Source organism: Onychostruthus taczanowskii, unplaced genomic scaffold, assembly GCF_017590055.1.
Source record: "Onychostruthus taczanowskii isolate IOZ18803 unplaced genomic scaffold, ASM1759005v1 scaffold91, whole genome shotgun sequence".
In the NCBI taxonomy this organism is placed as follows: Eukaryota; Metazoa; Chordata; class Aves; order Passeriformes; family Passeridae; genus Onychostruthus; species Onychostruthus taczanowskii.
Genome location: NW_024507105.1, coordinates 340,121 through 354,842, shown reverse-complemented (window position 1 = coordinate 354,842; position 14,722 = coordinate 340,121). Strand labels below are relative to the sequence as shown.

General features: G+C 67.4%; 2 protein-coding genes across 4 annotated transcripts in view; one reads left to right on the top strand and one right to left on the bottom strand.

Annotated features, from left to right (window-relative positions):
• Positions 1-5,473, top strand: part of PPP1R9B (protein phosphatase 1 regulatory subunit 9B) — a 17,621-nt gene extending 12,148 nt beyond the window's left edge. Inside the window, exons 12-20 of the mRNA XM_041426250.1 lie at positions 299-350; positions 1,228-1,364; positions 2,479-2,731; positions 2,806-2,893; positions 2,997-3,071; positions 3,171-3,327; positions 3,719-3,826; positions 3,910-4,065; positions 4,977-5,473. Of these exons, the coding sequence (XP_041282184.1) occupies positions 299-350; positions 1,228-1,364; positions 2,479-2,731; positions 2,806-2,893; positions 2,997-3,071; positions 3,171-3,327; positions 3,719-3,826; positions 3,910-4,065; positions 4,977-5,132 (1,182 nt within the window). The 3' untranslated portion in view covers positions 5,133-5,473. The remainder of the gene's footprint in view (positions 1-298; positions 351-1,227; positions 1,365-2,478; positions 2,732-2,805; positions 2,894-2,996; positions 3,072-3,170; positions 3,328-3,718; positions 3,827-3,909; positions 4,066-4,976) is intronic.
• A 144-nt stretch (positions 5,474-5,617) lies between these two features.
• PDK2 (pyruvate dehydrogenase kinase 2) lies at positions 5,618-14,085 on the bottom strand. Of its 3 annotated transcripts, none has more exons than XM_041426549.1 (11): positions 13,869-14,085; positions 12,628-12,769; positions 11,261-11,332; positions 10,711-10,895; positions 9,969-10,058; positions 9,647-9,724; positions 8,697-8,773; positions 8,523-8,621; positions 8,330-8,437; positions 6,312-6,425; positions 5,618-6,240 (listed from the first exon to the last, which is right to left on the bottom strand). In XM_041426549.1, the coding sequence occupies exons 1-11, from the start codon at positions 13,984-13,986 to the stop codon at positions 6,100-6,102; spliced, it is 1,224 nt and encodes a 407-aa protein (XP_041282483.1). In that variant the 5' UTR covers positions 13,987-14,085; the 3' UTR covers positions 5,618-6,099. The 3 variants fall into 3 exon arrangements, with proteins under 3 accessions (XP_041282483.1, XP_041282482.1, XP_041282484.1); XM_041426548.1 differs by lacking the exons at positions 5,618-6,240; positions 6,312-6,425 and adding exons at positions 7,099-7,460; positions 7,532-7,645; XM_041426550.1 differs by lacking the exons at positions 5,618-6,240; positions 6,312-6,425 and adding exons at positions 7,099-7,460; positions 7,532-7,600.
• Between the last annotated feature and the right edge of the window lie 637 nt (positions 14,086-14,722).

The following is a 14,722-nucleotide window of genomic DNA, read 5'->3' as shown; positions in this document are numbered from 1 at the left end:
GAGGCCCGAGGAGCCCCCGCCCCCCCCGAGACTCCCCGGGCACCGGGGGCGGGGGGTTTAACCCCTTCCCGGCCGCTCTGCAGCGGGGCACGGGCAGGCACAGAGGGACTGGTCCCTCCCCCTGAGTGTCCCCAGCCCTGTCCCACCGTGTCGGTCTGTCCCCCCCCTGAGTGTCCCCTCTGTCCCCAGCCCTGTCTCACCATGTCGCTCTGTCCCTCCCCTGAGTGTCCCCTCTGTCCCCAGCCCTGTCCCACCATGTCGGTCTGTCCCTCCCCCTGAGTGTCCCCTCTGTCCCCAGCCCTGTCCCACCATGTCGGTCTCCAAGCTGCAGGACACGGACGAGGTTTTTGGTGAGTTCCTGTGGGGGGGCCTGGGGTGCAGAACCCCCCGAGGGGTGCGGAGCCACCCGTGGGTCCCCACCCACCCTCAGTCTCCTCCCGTGTCTGGGCTTGGGGACAATGTGGCTTGGGGACACAGGGATGTGCGTGGGGAAGGGGACGTGGGGACACACGGGGGTGTGGGGGTGACAAAGACATGGGGACATGTCCAGGGCACACAGGAATGGGGGTCGGGGGACACAGGGGATGACAGGGACCTGGGGACACAACAGGGGACATGGCCCTGAGCCACTGCTCGGGTGGGGTTGGGGTACAGGGGTCAGAGCAGGGTGGGGATATTGGGGGGATCCCAGTGGGACCTGGGCAAAGCGTGTCCCCCCTGGGTGACAGGGACACTCTGTCCTCAGGGTCACCCACTCCTCTGTCCCCATGCTGGGCCATCTCTTTGAACACTTCTCTCTGTCCCCCTGTCCCCTGTCCTGCCCCACCGGGGTGCCCCATCCATGTCCCCAATGCTTCCCTCTCCTTGTGCCCCCTCCTGTCTTCCTGGGACCGCCCACCTGCCCTTTGACTCTCCTGCCCTGTCCCTCTGTCCCTCTGTCCCTCTCCACTGGGCTGGCCTTCCCTGTCTGTCCACCTGCCTCCGCTCCCTGTCCCCTCCTCCCTGCTCATCTTTCCCTCCATCTTCCATCTGCCCATCCTTCCATCCATGGATCCATCCATCATCCATCCATCCATCCATCCATCCATCCATCCATCCATCCACCCACCACCTCCACGTTCCCGCTCTCTCCCACCCCATGCCATCCCGCTGTCCGTGTGTCCGTCTGTCCGTCTCTCTCTGCCCCGGTCTCTCTTTCACTGCCAGATTTTACCGCTGTGGTTCCAGAGACGCCGCGCTTGGACAGCAGCCTGCACAAGGCCCGCGCCCGGCTCCTGGCCCGCGGCCGCCGCCAGCGGCCCTCGCGCTCCCGCCTGCGCGACAGCGCCAGCTCCACCGAGGGCGACGAGGGGCCCGAGGCCACGGTGAGACGGGGGACACTGGGCCTGGGGGGTCACACAGATTGGGGACAACAGGGATGGACTTGGGGGTCACCAGGGCTGGGGGGCTCACAGGATTGGGGACCTCAGGGATGGACTCAGGAGACACTGAGGGCTGGAGGGCTCACAGGATTGGGGACCTCAGGGATGGTCTTGGGGCACACCGGGGCTGGGGGTGGTCACAGGGATTGGGAACAACAGGGATGGACTCAGGTGACACCAGGGCTGGGGAGTCACATGGATTGGGGACACCAGGGATGGCCTTGGGGGACACCAGGGCTGGGGGGTCACAGGGACTGGGAACAACAGGGATGGACTCAGGGGACACCAGGGCTGAGGGGCTCACAGGATTGGGGACCTCAGGGATGGCCTTGGGGGACACTGGGCCTGGGGGGTCACAGGGACTGGGGACACCAGGGATGGCCTTGGGGGTCACCAGAGCTGGGGGGCTCACAGGATTGGGGACCTCAGGGATGGACTTAGGGACACCGAGGGCTGGAGGGCTCACAGGTATTGGGGACAACACCGATGGACTCAGGGGACACCAGGGCTGGGGGGTCACAGGGATTGGGAACCTCAGGGATGGCCTTGGGGAACACCGAGGGCTGAGGGTGTCACAGGGTCAGGGGACAACAGGAACCCCAGGGACAGGCCTGGGGGTCACCTAGGCTGCTCACAGGATTGGGGACCTCAGGGATGGCCTTGGGGGACACTGGGCCTGGGGGGTCACAGGGACTGGGGACACCAGGGATGGCCTTGGGGGTCACCAGAGCTGGGGGGCTCACAGGATTGGGGACCTCAGGGATGGACTTAGGGACACCGAGGGCTGGAGGGCTCACAGGTATTGGGGACAACACCGATGGACTCAGGGGACACCAGGGCTGGGGGGTCACAGGGATTGGGAACCTCAGGGATGGCCTTGGGGAACACCGAGGGCTGAGGGTGTCACAGGGTCAGGGGACAACAGGAACCCCAGGGACAGGCCTGGGGGTCACCTAGGCTGGGGTTGGGGGATGCCATGTCGGGGGGCAGGGAAGGTGGTCTGGGGGACAACCCCGGGGGGCTGCAGGGCTGTGACCCCCTGCCCATGCCCCCGCAGGGCACTGAGGGTGAGGGCAGCCCCCCGGCCCCCTCGCCCTTCTCCCGCACCGATGGCTTCTCCTTCGAGCCGGGGGTGGCACGGCCGGGCCTGGGGGAACCCCCGGCCCCCACGCCCCCCCTCAGCCGCTACCGGCCCCTCACCAACACCCCGTCCCAGGAGGGGCTCTCGGGTCCCCCTGCACCTCAGTCCAGCTCCGACAGCTCCCCCGGCTTTGCCCGCCGCGACCCCCGGCCCCGGCAGCACAGCGAAGGTGAGACCCCCCCCAGAGCCCCCTGGGGACGCCTGGAGGGGACAGCGGGTGACAGCCCGGTGCCACCCCTGCAGATGACAGCCGGGACATGAGCCCCCCCTCGCCCGCCAGCCCGACTGTGGGGCTCGATAAGAAAACACGGAGGAAGTTCTTGGATTTGGGGTGAGAGCTCGCCCTGGGCAGGGGGGAGGGACGGGAGGGGACAAGGAGAGGGAGGAAGGGGGTCCTGGTGCCTGACCCTTCAGGTCACCACCCCTGTCCCCAGGGTGACCCTGCGCCGGGCATCCTCTGGGAAGAGCCGCAAGGAGAAGAGCAGCAACCGCCTGTCCATGGGCAGCAGGTGAGGGACTGCCCCCAGGACAGGCGGACAGCCTAGGGACAGACTGGGGACAGCCTGGGGACAGCCTCGGGACACCTCCTGACACTGCACTGTCCCCAGGGAGGCGGCTGAGGGGCCCGGCCGCCCCTCGGGGTCCCCGTTCCTGCCCTTCTCGTGGTTCTCGGACAGCGCCAGGGGCTCCGGCTCGCCCGGCCCCGCGTCCCCCGCGGGCTCCCCCCGGCACGAGGGGCTCAGCCCCGCCAAATCCGCCTCGCAGGTGAGCGCCCGGCCTGGGGACGGGCCTGGGCACCCCTGGGCTCTAAGAGAGGAGGTGACACCAGCTCTGGGGACGGGGGACAATGCCCCATAGGGTCAGGTAACAGCAGGGAGAGGACTCGAAGCCCCCCAGGATCCGGGTGGCTTTGTGGGGGTGACAAAGCCCTGTAGAGTCAGGACAGGTACTGGGGGTGTCCAAAGGCCTAGAGGGGTCTGGCAGCCCAACTGGGGGGCTGCAGGGGGTCGCTGGGGGCTGTGGGGTGGCTCTGGGGGTCACTGGGGACTGTGGAGTGGCTCTGGGGATCACTGGGGTGGCTCCGGGGGTCGCTGGGGGTCACTGGGGTGGCTCTGGAGGTCGCTGGGGGTCCAGCCCTGCCCCTCCCTCTGCCCAGGACTCTGAGCTGAGCGAGGATTCGCCGCCGTCCAGCGCCAGCCCCCGCCTGCCCGGCCCCCCCAAGTGCTCGTACCCCTACCACACCCTGTCCCAGTCCTCGGACGAGGTGAGAGCGGCGCGGGGGGCGCGGGGCCGGGGGTGTCACCCCCCCAGGTGGCCCGGGAACCCCCGGCTGACCCCCGTGCGCAGCTGCTGGAGGAGCCGGCGGGCGCGGCCGAGGGCTGGACGTGCGGCCAGGTGGGGCAGTGGCTGCAGAGCCTGGGCCTGGAGCGCTACGTGCGGGAATTCGCGGAGCGCGGCGTGGACGGGCCCCGCCTGCTGCTCCTCGACGGGGCCAAGCTCAAGGTGCGGGGCCGGGGGGGGCTCCAGGGACCCCTAAAGATGGAGGGCGAGAGGTGCTGGGTGCTCCAAGGGGGGATTCCGTGGGGCGGGAAGGTCTGGGATGGGTCGGGGTACCCCAATTCCAGAGGACAGGAGGTCTGGGATGTGTTCGGGATACCCCAATTCCACGGGGCAGGAAGGTCTGGGAGGGCTCTGGTTATCCCATTTCCATGGGGCAGGAAGGTCTGGGATGTGTTCGGGATACCCCAATTCCACGGGGCAGGAAGGTCTGGGAGGGTTCAGGGTGCCCCAATTCCAGAGGACAGGAGGTCTTGGATGGGTTGGGGGTTTCCATGGGGCAGGAAGGTCTGGGAAGGCTCGGGGTACCCCAATTCCATGGGGTGGGAAGGGCTGGGAGGGTTCAGGGTGCCCCAATTCCATGGGGCAGGAGGTCTGGGAGGGTTCAGGGTGCCCCAATTCCATGGGGCAGGAAGGTCTTGGATGGGTTCGGGCTGCCCCAATGGGGGTTTCCATGGGGCAGGAAGGTCTCGGAAGGCTCGGGGTGCCCCAATTCCATGGGGCAGAAAGGTCTTGGATGGGTTGGGGGTTTCCATGGGGCAGGAAGGTCTGGGAAGGCTCGGGGTACCCCAATTCCATGGGGTGGGAAGGGCTGGGATGGATTGGGGTGCCCCAGTGGGGGATTCCCTGGGTCAGGAACGTCTGGGAGGATTGTGGGTACCCCAAATGGGGATTCCATGGGGCAGGAAGATCTGTGAGGGTTCGGGATACCCCAATTCCATGGGGCAGGAAGGTCTGGGAGGGTTCAGCCTCAAAGGGGGTTTCCATGGGCGGTTCTGGGACCCCCAAGGCTGTCAGGGGGCTGACCCCGGGGCAGGGGGCGCGGGGGGGTGCGTGGCCAGCCCGCGGTGCCGCAGGCGCTGGGCGTGGGCAGCTCCCAGGACCGTGCGGTGCTCAAGCGGCGGCTGAAGGAGCTGAGCCTGGCGGCCGAGCGGGAGCGCAAGGCCCGCGACAAGGCGGAGAAACAGCGCGAGAAGCAGAAGAAGAAGGACCAGGAGCAGCGGAGGAGCTGAAGGGGGGGGTCCCAGCACCCCCTTCCCCACTCACACCCCCCCGGGACGCACCCCCGGGGACACGGGGCACGGCCAAGGGACAGCGGCTCCAGCCGCCCCCTCCCCGCCCGGCCCGGCCCCCCCGGGCCCCTTTCCGGAGGGCACTTGGGCACCCCCAGCCCGTCCTGCCACCCTCACCTGTCACCACCCCACCCCGCACCGCTGGCACAGGAGGGGACAGGGCATGGCCCGACCCCCTCCACACACGGGCACCCCCAAATCGGGGGCAGGGAGTGAACCCCGCCCCCCCCCACAGCCCCAAACGCGGCCCCCCCGAGGCCACCCCAGGAAATAAAAGGGTATCAAGGGCCAGTGCAGAGCTGAGTGACCGGTGTCACCTGGCTGGGGGGCACACAGCAGCTCCCCAGGTGCCACCACGGGCCTCAGCCCCCTCCCAAGGCTGGAGGGGTAAACTGAGGCACCAGGACCCCAAACCACCACGGGGGGGCGGTCAACATCCAATTTATTGACGGTGGGGAGGGGTCAGGGGGGAATTTGGGGAAGGGGAGGGTTGAGCAGGTCACAGCAAGTGGGGGGGTGGGGACAGCTCAGTAGTGCAACATCAGGGGGGAGCAGGGACAGGAACCTGGGGAGGGAGGGGGGGCTCAGGTGCCCCCACCCCATCAGGGCTGTGGGTGCTGGGAAGTGCTACTGGTCCTACTGGGACAGAACCAGTCCCTTACTGGGATGGGGACACCCCTGGGGCGGGTGGGGACTTTGGGGGGGACGGTGAGGGAACAACAGGCGCTGCTCCAACCCCCCCAGCTCTGTCCCTAAGCGCCACCAAGGCGGGGACACCGGGACACGTCCCCATCCCACACTTCCCAAGGAACCCAAAGAACCGGAATGCCAAACACCCCCCGGGGCACTCGGGGACACCTCGTGGCGGGGCCTGAGGGGTCCCGGTGGCCGGGGGGCCCGGGGGGGCTCAGGGCACGCGGTAGGTGGAGGTGTTCTTGGGCTCGGTGCTGGGCACGCACCAGTCCCCCGCCTCCTGGCTGGCCTGGTAGTGCCGCCACGCCGACTTGTTGTACACGGGCAGCCGCTCCACCGAGTCCGTGGACAGCGCCTGGGGGGCACGGGGGGCTCAGCGAGGGTCCTGAGACCCCCCCCAAGGCGGCTCTGGGGACAGGTACCCACCTTCAGGTAGATGACGGCGTCGGTGCCGAAGCCCTCCATGGAGAAGAGCTGCAGGTCCCCCTGGAAGTACTTGGCATAGAGGCGGGAGATGGGCAGCCCGTAGCCAAAGCCGGCCTGGGGGGGCACGGAATTGGGGTGGGGGGGTCCCCAGGGCTGGGGGGGGACCCTCAGGGCACCCCCGGCCTCCCCACAGTGCCCCAAGAAGCGCCAGGAGTGTCCCTGACACTGCCAGCGGTCACGGTGGCACCGTCAAAGGGCTCCAGAATGGCCACAGGGGCACCCTGCCACCCCAAAGTGTCCCCATGCCACCCCAAAGTGTCCTCATGCCACCATAAAGGGTCCCCCTGTCACTCCGAAGTGTCCCCATGCCACCATAAAGGGTGTCCCTGTTACCCCAAAGTGTCCCCATGCCACCCTAAACCATGCCACCCCAAAGTGTCCCCATGCCACCCCAAAGTGTCCCTATCCCACTATAAAGTGTCCCCATGCCACCCCAAAGTGTCCTCATGCCACCATAAAGGGTCCCCCTGTCACTCCGAAGTGTCCCCATGCCACCATAAAGGATCCCCATGCCACCATAAAGTGTCCCCATGCCACCCTAAAGGGTCCCACTGTAGTCCCTCAGTGCCCCATGCCAACCCAAAGTGTCCCCATGCCACCATAAAGGGTGTCCTGTCACTGCAAAGGGTCCCCACATCACACCCAAGTGTCCCTGTGCCACTTCCAAGCACTCCCACACCACCAAATGTCCCCATGCCAGCCTAAACTGGGGACACCCCTGGGGCGGGTGGGGACTTTGGGGGGGACGGTGAGGGAACAACAGGCGCTGCTCCAACCCCCCCAGCTCCGTCCCTAAGCGCCACCAAGGCGGGGACACCGGGACACGCCCCCATCCCACACTTCCCAAGGAACCCAAAGAACCGGAATGCCAAACACCCCCCGGGGCACTCGGGGACACCTCGTGGCGGGGGCTGAGGGGTCCCGGTGGCCGGGGGGGCCCGGGGGGGCTCAGGGCACGCGGTAGGTGGAGGTGTTCTTGGGCTCGGTGCTGGGCACGCACCAGTCCCCCGCCTCCTGGCTGGCCTGGTAGTGCCGCCACGCCGACTTGTTGTACACGGGCAGCCGCTCCACCGAGTCCGTGGACAGCGCCTGGGGGGCACGGGGGGCTCAGCGAGGGTCCTGAGACCCCCCCCAAGGCGGCTCTGGGGACAGGTACCCACCTTCAGGTAGATGACGGCGTCGGTGCCGAAGCCCTCCATGGAGAAGAGCTGCAGGTCCCCCTGGAAGTACTTGGCATAGAGGCGGGAGATGGGCAGTCCGTAGCCAAAGCCGGCCTGGGGGGGCACGGAATTGGGGTGGGGGGGTCCCCAGGGCTGGGGGGGGACCCTCAGGGCACCCCCGGCCTCCCCACAGTGCCCCAAGAAGCGCCAGGAGTGTCCCTGACACTGCCAGCGGTCACGGTGGCACCGTCAAAGGGCTCCGGAATGGCCACAGGGGCACCCTGCCACCCCAAAGTGTCCCCATGCCACCCCAAAGTGTCCCCATCCCACCATAAAGGATCCCCATGCCACCCCAAAGTGTCCCCATGCCACCATAAAGGGTCTCTATGCCACCCTAAAGGGTCTCACTGTAGCCTCTCAGTGCCCCATGCCAACCCAAAGTGTCCCCATGCCACCATAAAGGGTGTCCCTGTTACCCCAAGGGTCCCCACATCACACCCAAGTGTCCCTGTGCCACTTCCAAGCACTCCCACACCACCAAATGTCCCCATGCCAGCCTAAACGTCCCCAGAAGGTCCCAGGCCAAGCCCAAACCTCCCAGTGCCACTCCAGCCACCCCCAAACCTCCCCATGCCACCCTCACAGCACCCCCTGCCACTCCAGGTCCCCAAACGACCCCCAAACCTCCCCAAGCCACTCCAGCCCCCCTCAAAAGCTCCCAGCCCCCCTCAGCTGCAGCCCCCCCCTCCCTGTCCCACTCCCCACGAGGGTCCCCAGCCCCTGGGGGGGGTCACGTACCAGGGGGGCCCCCCCGGAGCCCAGCTGGGGGGTGGGGGCTGTCGAGTACATGTAGCTGAAGAGCCGCTCGATCTTCCTCAGGGGCACCCCCATGCCCCTGTCACTCATCTGGGGACACCAGAGCAGGTGACAATGCTGCTCCTGTCCCCCCTCCCCACATCCCCCCTCCCCAGGGTGGGCTGGGGTCCCTCACCCGGATGGACAGGTCCTCCTGGCCCAGGGCCACCATCACCCTGATGGCCGGCAGCCGGGGGCTGTTCTCGTGGCTCTCCACCGTGGCTCTCATGGCATTCTGGGGACACAGAGACACGGGGGGGTCAGGGGGTCCCCCACAGCCCCCCGAGACCCCCCCAAAGGGCTGGGCTACCTTGAAGAGCTCGAAGAGCATGTGGTACAGGTGGGATGGGACGTAGACGATGCTCACGGGCTGCTCAGCATTGCAGGCTGGAGGGGACACTGGCATTGGTGGGGACAATCCTGACCCTAAACCTGCCCCAGGCCTGGAAGGGTCACCCCCCACCACAGGGACCCCCACACCTAGATAAGCCAAATATCCCCTGTCACAGGGACCCCAACCCTAAAGGAGCTGAGAACCCCCTGAAACAGGGACCCCCAACCCAGAACAAGCCACACAAAAATTCCCCTGCCCCAGGGTCCCCACCCTAAAGGAGCCACCTGAGAATCCCCAACCCCAAAGGAGCCACCCACGATCCCCCTGCCTGGGCCCCCCGTGTCCCCTCAGCCCCTTGTCCCCTCAATCCACTGTCCCCTCACTGCCACTGTCCGCTCACCTCTGCTGTCCCCTCAGCCCCACTGTCCCCTCAGCCCCGCTGTCCCCTCAGCCCTGCTGTCCCCTCACCCCTGCTGTCCCCTCAGCCCTGTTGTCCCCTCAGCCCTGCTGTCCCCTCAATCCACTGTCCCCTCACTGCCACTGTCCGCTCACCTCTGCTGTCCCCTCAGCCCTGCTGTCCCCTCAGCCCCGCTGTCCGCTCACCTCTGCTGTCCCCTCAGCCCCACTGTCCCCTCAACCCTGCTGTCCCCTCAGCCCTGCTGTCCCCTCACCCCTGCTGTCCCCTCAGCCCTGTTGTCCCCTCAGCCCTGCTGTCCCCTCAATCCACTGTCCCCTCACCCCCCCCTGTCCCCTCAGCCCTGTTGTCCCCTCACCCCTGCTGTCCCCTCACCCGCGCTGTCCCCTCAGCCCTGTTGTCCCCTCACCCCTGCTGTCCCCTCACTGCCGCTGTCCCCTCACCCCTGCTGTCCCCTCAGCCCCATTGTCCCCTCAGCCCCGCTGTCCCCTCAGCCCCGCTGTCCCCTCACCGTTGACCTCCTCGATCTCCAGCTCAGGCGAGGCCATGTAGTATTTGTCACACAGCAGCTTGGCCATGTTGTAGGCGTCTGACAAAGGAGGGGACAGAGGGCTCAGCACCCCCAGGACCAACAGGGGCAGCCTTTGGGGTCCCCCACCCCCAAACATTCCCCATTCCTGAGGACGTTCCTGGTGTGTCCTGCACAGCTCAGGGGACAGTTTGGCTGAGGCCACCCCAAACGTGTGACACGAGTGGTGCCAGGGGGACTTCCAAGCAACCCCCACCCCCCGAAGTGCCCCTGCTGTGGGGGTGGGACCCCAGAGCCCACCAACCTCTCACCACGTTGGCCACGTTGCAGTGGGGGTCGATGCTCCCGATGTGTTTGGGGTGCGCGGGGTTGGTGCTGCCATCGAAGAGCAGGGCTGGGGAGGGGACAAAGAGCTGGGGGCACCCCAGGGACACCCCCAGGAACACCCAGGGACACCCCCAGGGCACCCTGGGGCTGTGGGGGGAAACATTTGATACCAGGGAGACGCCCAAGATAGGATCCCTGGGATTAGTGGGGACTCTCAGGACAGACCCCTGTGGCTGGGGGGACATGGGGGGACACCCTGGTGATGATGGAGACCCTCAGGACAGACCCCTGGGATTAGGAGAGGACCCTTGGGGCAGGGAGAACCTTGAGGAGCTCCTGGGGCTGGAAGGACCCCTGGGACAGACCCCTGGGGTTGGTGGGGACCCTTGGGACAGACCCCTAGGGTTAGGAGAGGACCATTGGGACAGACCACTGGGGTGGGTGGGGACCCTCAGGACAGACCCCTGGGGTGGGTGGGGACCCTTAGGACAGACCCCTGGGGTTGGTGGGGACCCTTGGGACAGACCCTTGGGGCTGGGAGGATCCTCAGAACAGACCCCTGGTGTGGGTGGGGACCCTCAGGACAGACCCCTGGGGATGGGGGGACATTCCAGGGACACCCAGTGATGATGGGGACCCTCAGGTTGGACCCCTGGGGCTGGGAGGGCCCTCAGGACAGACCCCTGGGGACCCCCAGGCCGGCAGCCCCCCAGGCTCACTGTGCTGGTTGATGAGCATGCGGATGGAGATGCGGCTCAGGTAGAAGCGGTCCAGGAAGTACTGGATGTTCTGGTTGGACACGGGGTCGTCCCCGTACGTCTCCTTGTACTCGATCACCCCCTGCGCCATGGTGGGGACAACGTCGTTGTGCCGGTTCCGGATCGTCACCAGCGCGTTGGTGAACCTGCACAGGGGACAGGGACAGTGCTGGGGACACCTGCGCAGGGGACAGGGACAGCGCTGGGGACACCTGCACAGGGGACAGGGACAGCGCTGGGGACACCTGCGCAGGGGACAGGGACAGCGCTGGGGACACCTGCGCAGGGGACAGGGACAGCGCTGGGGACACCTGCGCAGGGGACAGGGACAGCGCTGGGGACACCCGCCCCGGGCACAGCCCCGCTCCAGGCCCGGATCCCTGGGAGCTGCAGGTGCTGGCAAAAGCCGGAGCCAGCTCCTGTGGCACCTCAGGGTGACACCAGCGCGGGTCTGGGAGGAGGTGACGCCCCGGGATGGGGGACAAGGACACGTCGTCACCTCCCGACTCACTGTCCCAGCGTGGCTTGGTCCTCGGGGTCCCTATCGTGGAATTCCATGATGTCCAGCAGGCTCTGCACGTACCTGGGGGGACACAGACATCCCCCAGCTGGCACCCCCAAGCAGAGAGTGACCCCAGGTGACAGCACGCAGGGCCAGGGGCCAGCGCCCCTCAGCCCAGGCCCCCACCCCAAAATCTGCTGCACCAGGGGTCACTGTCCCACCGCACTGCTGGCACTTGGGGACACTGGCCCTCTGATGGGGTTGGGGCTGTGATGGGGGTGGCATGGCCTGACCCCGCTGGCAGCAGCCCAGGACACCGGACAAACAACGTGTCACGTGGTGGCCAGAAAAAGGGTCACACTGCTGGCACTGGCACGGGGACATGGCACTTAAAGGGACACTCAGACCCACCCAAGACAGGGACATCCTGTGGCACTGGTGTCCCCCGCCGCTGGCTGGGACACCCTGCTGGCACAGGAGTGTCCCCAAAGGACCTGCAGCCCGTGTCACCCAAGGGCACGGCGTGGCACCAGCTGGGGAGTGCCCTGCCTGCCACCCCTCCCTGTGTCCCCCCTGTGCCAGCAGGGGAGGACAGCTGGTGACAGCTGTGGGACACACAGTGGTGGTGGCACCCGAGGCGACAGCGGAACTCCCAGGGCGGTGACAGGAGCCACAGTGGCAATGGGAGCTGTGCAGGGGACCCAGGAAGGTGACAACAAGTGGACCCGTGGCAGTGGGACCCCAGGCGAGTGGGGGGACCCGTGGCAGTGGGACCCCAGGCGAGTGGCAGTGGTGGCACTCCCAGCGATGCCAGCTGCCCAGCCAGCGCAGGAGCTCACACTGCTGGCACTGGCACGGGGACATGGCACTTAAAGGGACACTCAGACCCACCCAAGACAGGGACATCCTGTGGCACTGGTGTCCCCCGCCGCTGGCTGGGACACCCTGCTGGCACAGGAGTGTCCCCAAAGGACCTGCAGCCCGTGTCACCCAAGGGCACGGCGTGGCACCAGCTGGGGAGTGCCCTGCCTGCCACCCCTCCCTGTGTCCCCCCTGTGCCAGCAGGGGAGGACAGCTGGTGACAGCTGTGGGACACACAGTGGTGGTGGCACCCGAGGCGACAGCGGAACTCCCAGGGCGGTGACAGGAGCCACAGTGGCAATGGGAGCTGTGCAGGGGACCCAGGAAGGTGACAACAAGTGGACCCGTGGCAGTGGGACCCCAGGCGAGTGGGGGGACCCGTGGCAGTGGGACCCCAGGCGAGTGGCAGTGGTGGCACTCCCAGCGATGCCAGCTGCCCAGCCAGCGCAGGAGCGCGGGTGGCGGTGCCAGCAGCCCCCTGGCAGTGTCCCCGTGTCCCCGAGGGCCACACTGACCAGCTCTGCACCAGCTGCACGGAGGGCGTGCGCAGCACCCGGTCCGGGAGCAGGTTGATCTCCTTCATGATGTTGGAGAGGCGCACGGGCAGCTCCTGGCGCAGGAAGGCGAACGACGTCTTCTCACAGGCATTGCTGGAGCCTGGGGACACGGGGGGACATGAGGAGACACGGGGGGACACGGGGGGACACGGGTGAGCCCCCCAGAGCCAGAGCACAGGGGCGGCACTGCCACCCCTTTGGCAGCAGGGACAGGGGACAGCAGCAGGTCCTGGTCCTTGGCTGGGGGACACTGGGGGACTCTGGCGGGAGGACAGGGAGGGCTGAGGGTGGGGACAGTGCTCAGCCCACTGCGAGGACAGGCTGGGTGCCCAGTGGCACCCAGAACAGCCCAAACTGGGGCTGGGAGACCCCCGAGTGCAGCTGGGAGGGGAGAAGGAGCTGGGCCAGCACCAGAACCCAGAGCAGGCCCAGGGGACCCCAGGGACACAGAGAGGGGTCCCCAACCAGGAGCTGTGCAGGGGGGGCACAGCTGACCCCAAAGGCCTGGATCCCTGGGGACAAGGGACACGGGGATGGAGCTGGGGGGATAGGGAGGACCCCGGAGTGCAGCCCCCAGCCTCTGTCTGGGGAGCAGGGGACAAGAGGGGGCCAGGCTGGGTGACAGCCATGGGGGGACATCCCCCCCAGCCGGGGTCATTGGAGCAGATTGGGGGGTCCCAGCTGCCCACCTGGGGGGGCCAGGCCGGTGCAGGGCCGGGGTCCCTCACAGGGGGTATTTACTGGGGGGGTGGGGGGTCAGGATGTGCCCCAAATGAGGGGGTCTGCGGGGGCAGAGGGGCCACCCCCACAAGGGGCCTGTGAGGAAACCACATCCCAACGCCACTTATTCACCCGGGGGGCGCTGCTAAACCCCCCCGCCCCCAATAACAAAGGGATATTTGGGGGGGGGTCAGGGTTACCACACCCTCAGTGAGGGGGAGCAGCCCCCAGATCCCCCCGGGTTTAGGGGGTGCAGAGGGGAGAAACTCCCTGGGAAGGGTTTGGGTTTCCCGGGCAGGGGGTGTGAAGGAATTCCCGGGCAGGGGGTCGGGAATTCCCGGGGCTGTGCACGGAGCTCCCTCCCCTCACACGGAGGCGGGGGCTGAGGGGTGTCCCGGTGCCGGAGCAGGGTGGGGGTCCCGGGGCCGGGCCGGGGTCGCGGTCGGGGGGCGGAGGGGGCGGGGGGTTCCTTTATTTACCGAAGTCCAGAAACTGCTTCATGGAGAGCGGCGACGGCGAGAACTTGCTGAAGTGCTCGATGTAGGTGGGGACGCCGGCCAGCGCCGCGCGCTTCCCGAGGCACCGCAGCAGCCGCATGGCCCCGCTGTCCCCTCAGTGTCCCCTCGTTGTCCCCTCAGGGTCCCCCCAGGGTCCCCTCAGCGCCCCTCAAGCCCCCGGGCCCAGCCCCGCCCCCGCCGCGCCGCGCGCAAACAACACACCCGCTGTCAATCAAAGAACCTCAGCCAATCAGCGCCCGTTATGCAGGAAACCCCGCCCATCCCCAGTGCCAATCCGGCTTCACCGCTGGGCACGCCTCGCTGTCAATCAGCGTGAGCCACGCCCCTCAGTGGAGTTAATGCTGCCCGTCCCGCTGTCAATCACCGTGAGACACGCCCCTCAATGGAGTTAATGCTGCCCGCCCCGCTGTCAATCACCGTGAGCCACGCCCCTCAATGGAGTTAATGCTGCCCGCCCCGCTGTCAATCAGCTCGCCCCTCGCGGCCAATCAGAGCCCGCACTGCTTTAGGCCCCGCCCATCCTGGAGCTAATCCCGCCCCTCGCTGACGCACCATCTCTGATTTGCATAACCGGGGCTCCCATCAGCCCCTCGGGGTGCCAGACCCCTTCCCGGGGTGTTTTTTGGGGGTTTGAGCCTTTCCCGAAGGTTTTGGGAGGTCTGAGCCCACCCCAAACCCAGCATTACCCCCCCATCACCCCCTGCGCCCCGGGTTCATCATCATCCCCCCACCCCCGTCCTCTTTTGCCCCAAAAGCCCCCAAACCCCAGCCCACCCCCCAACAAGCCGGCAGCCACGACACGCAGGGGACAGAGG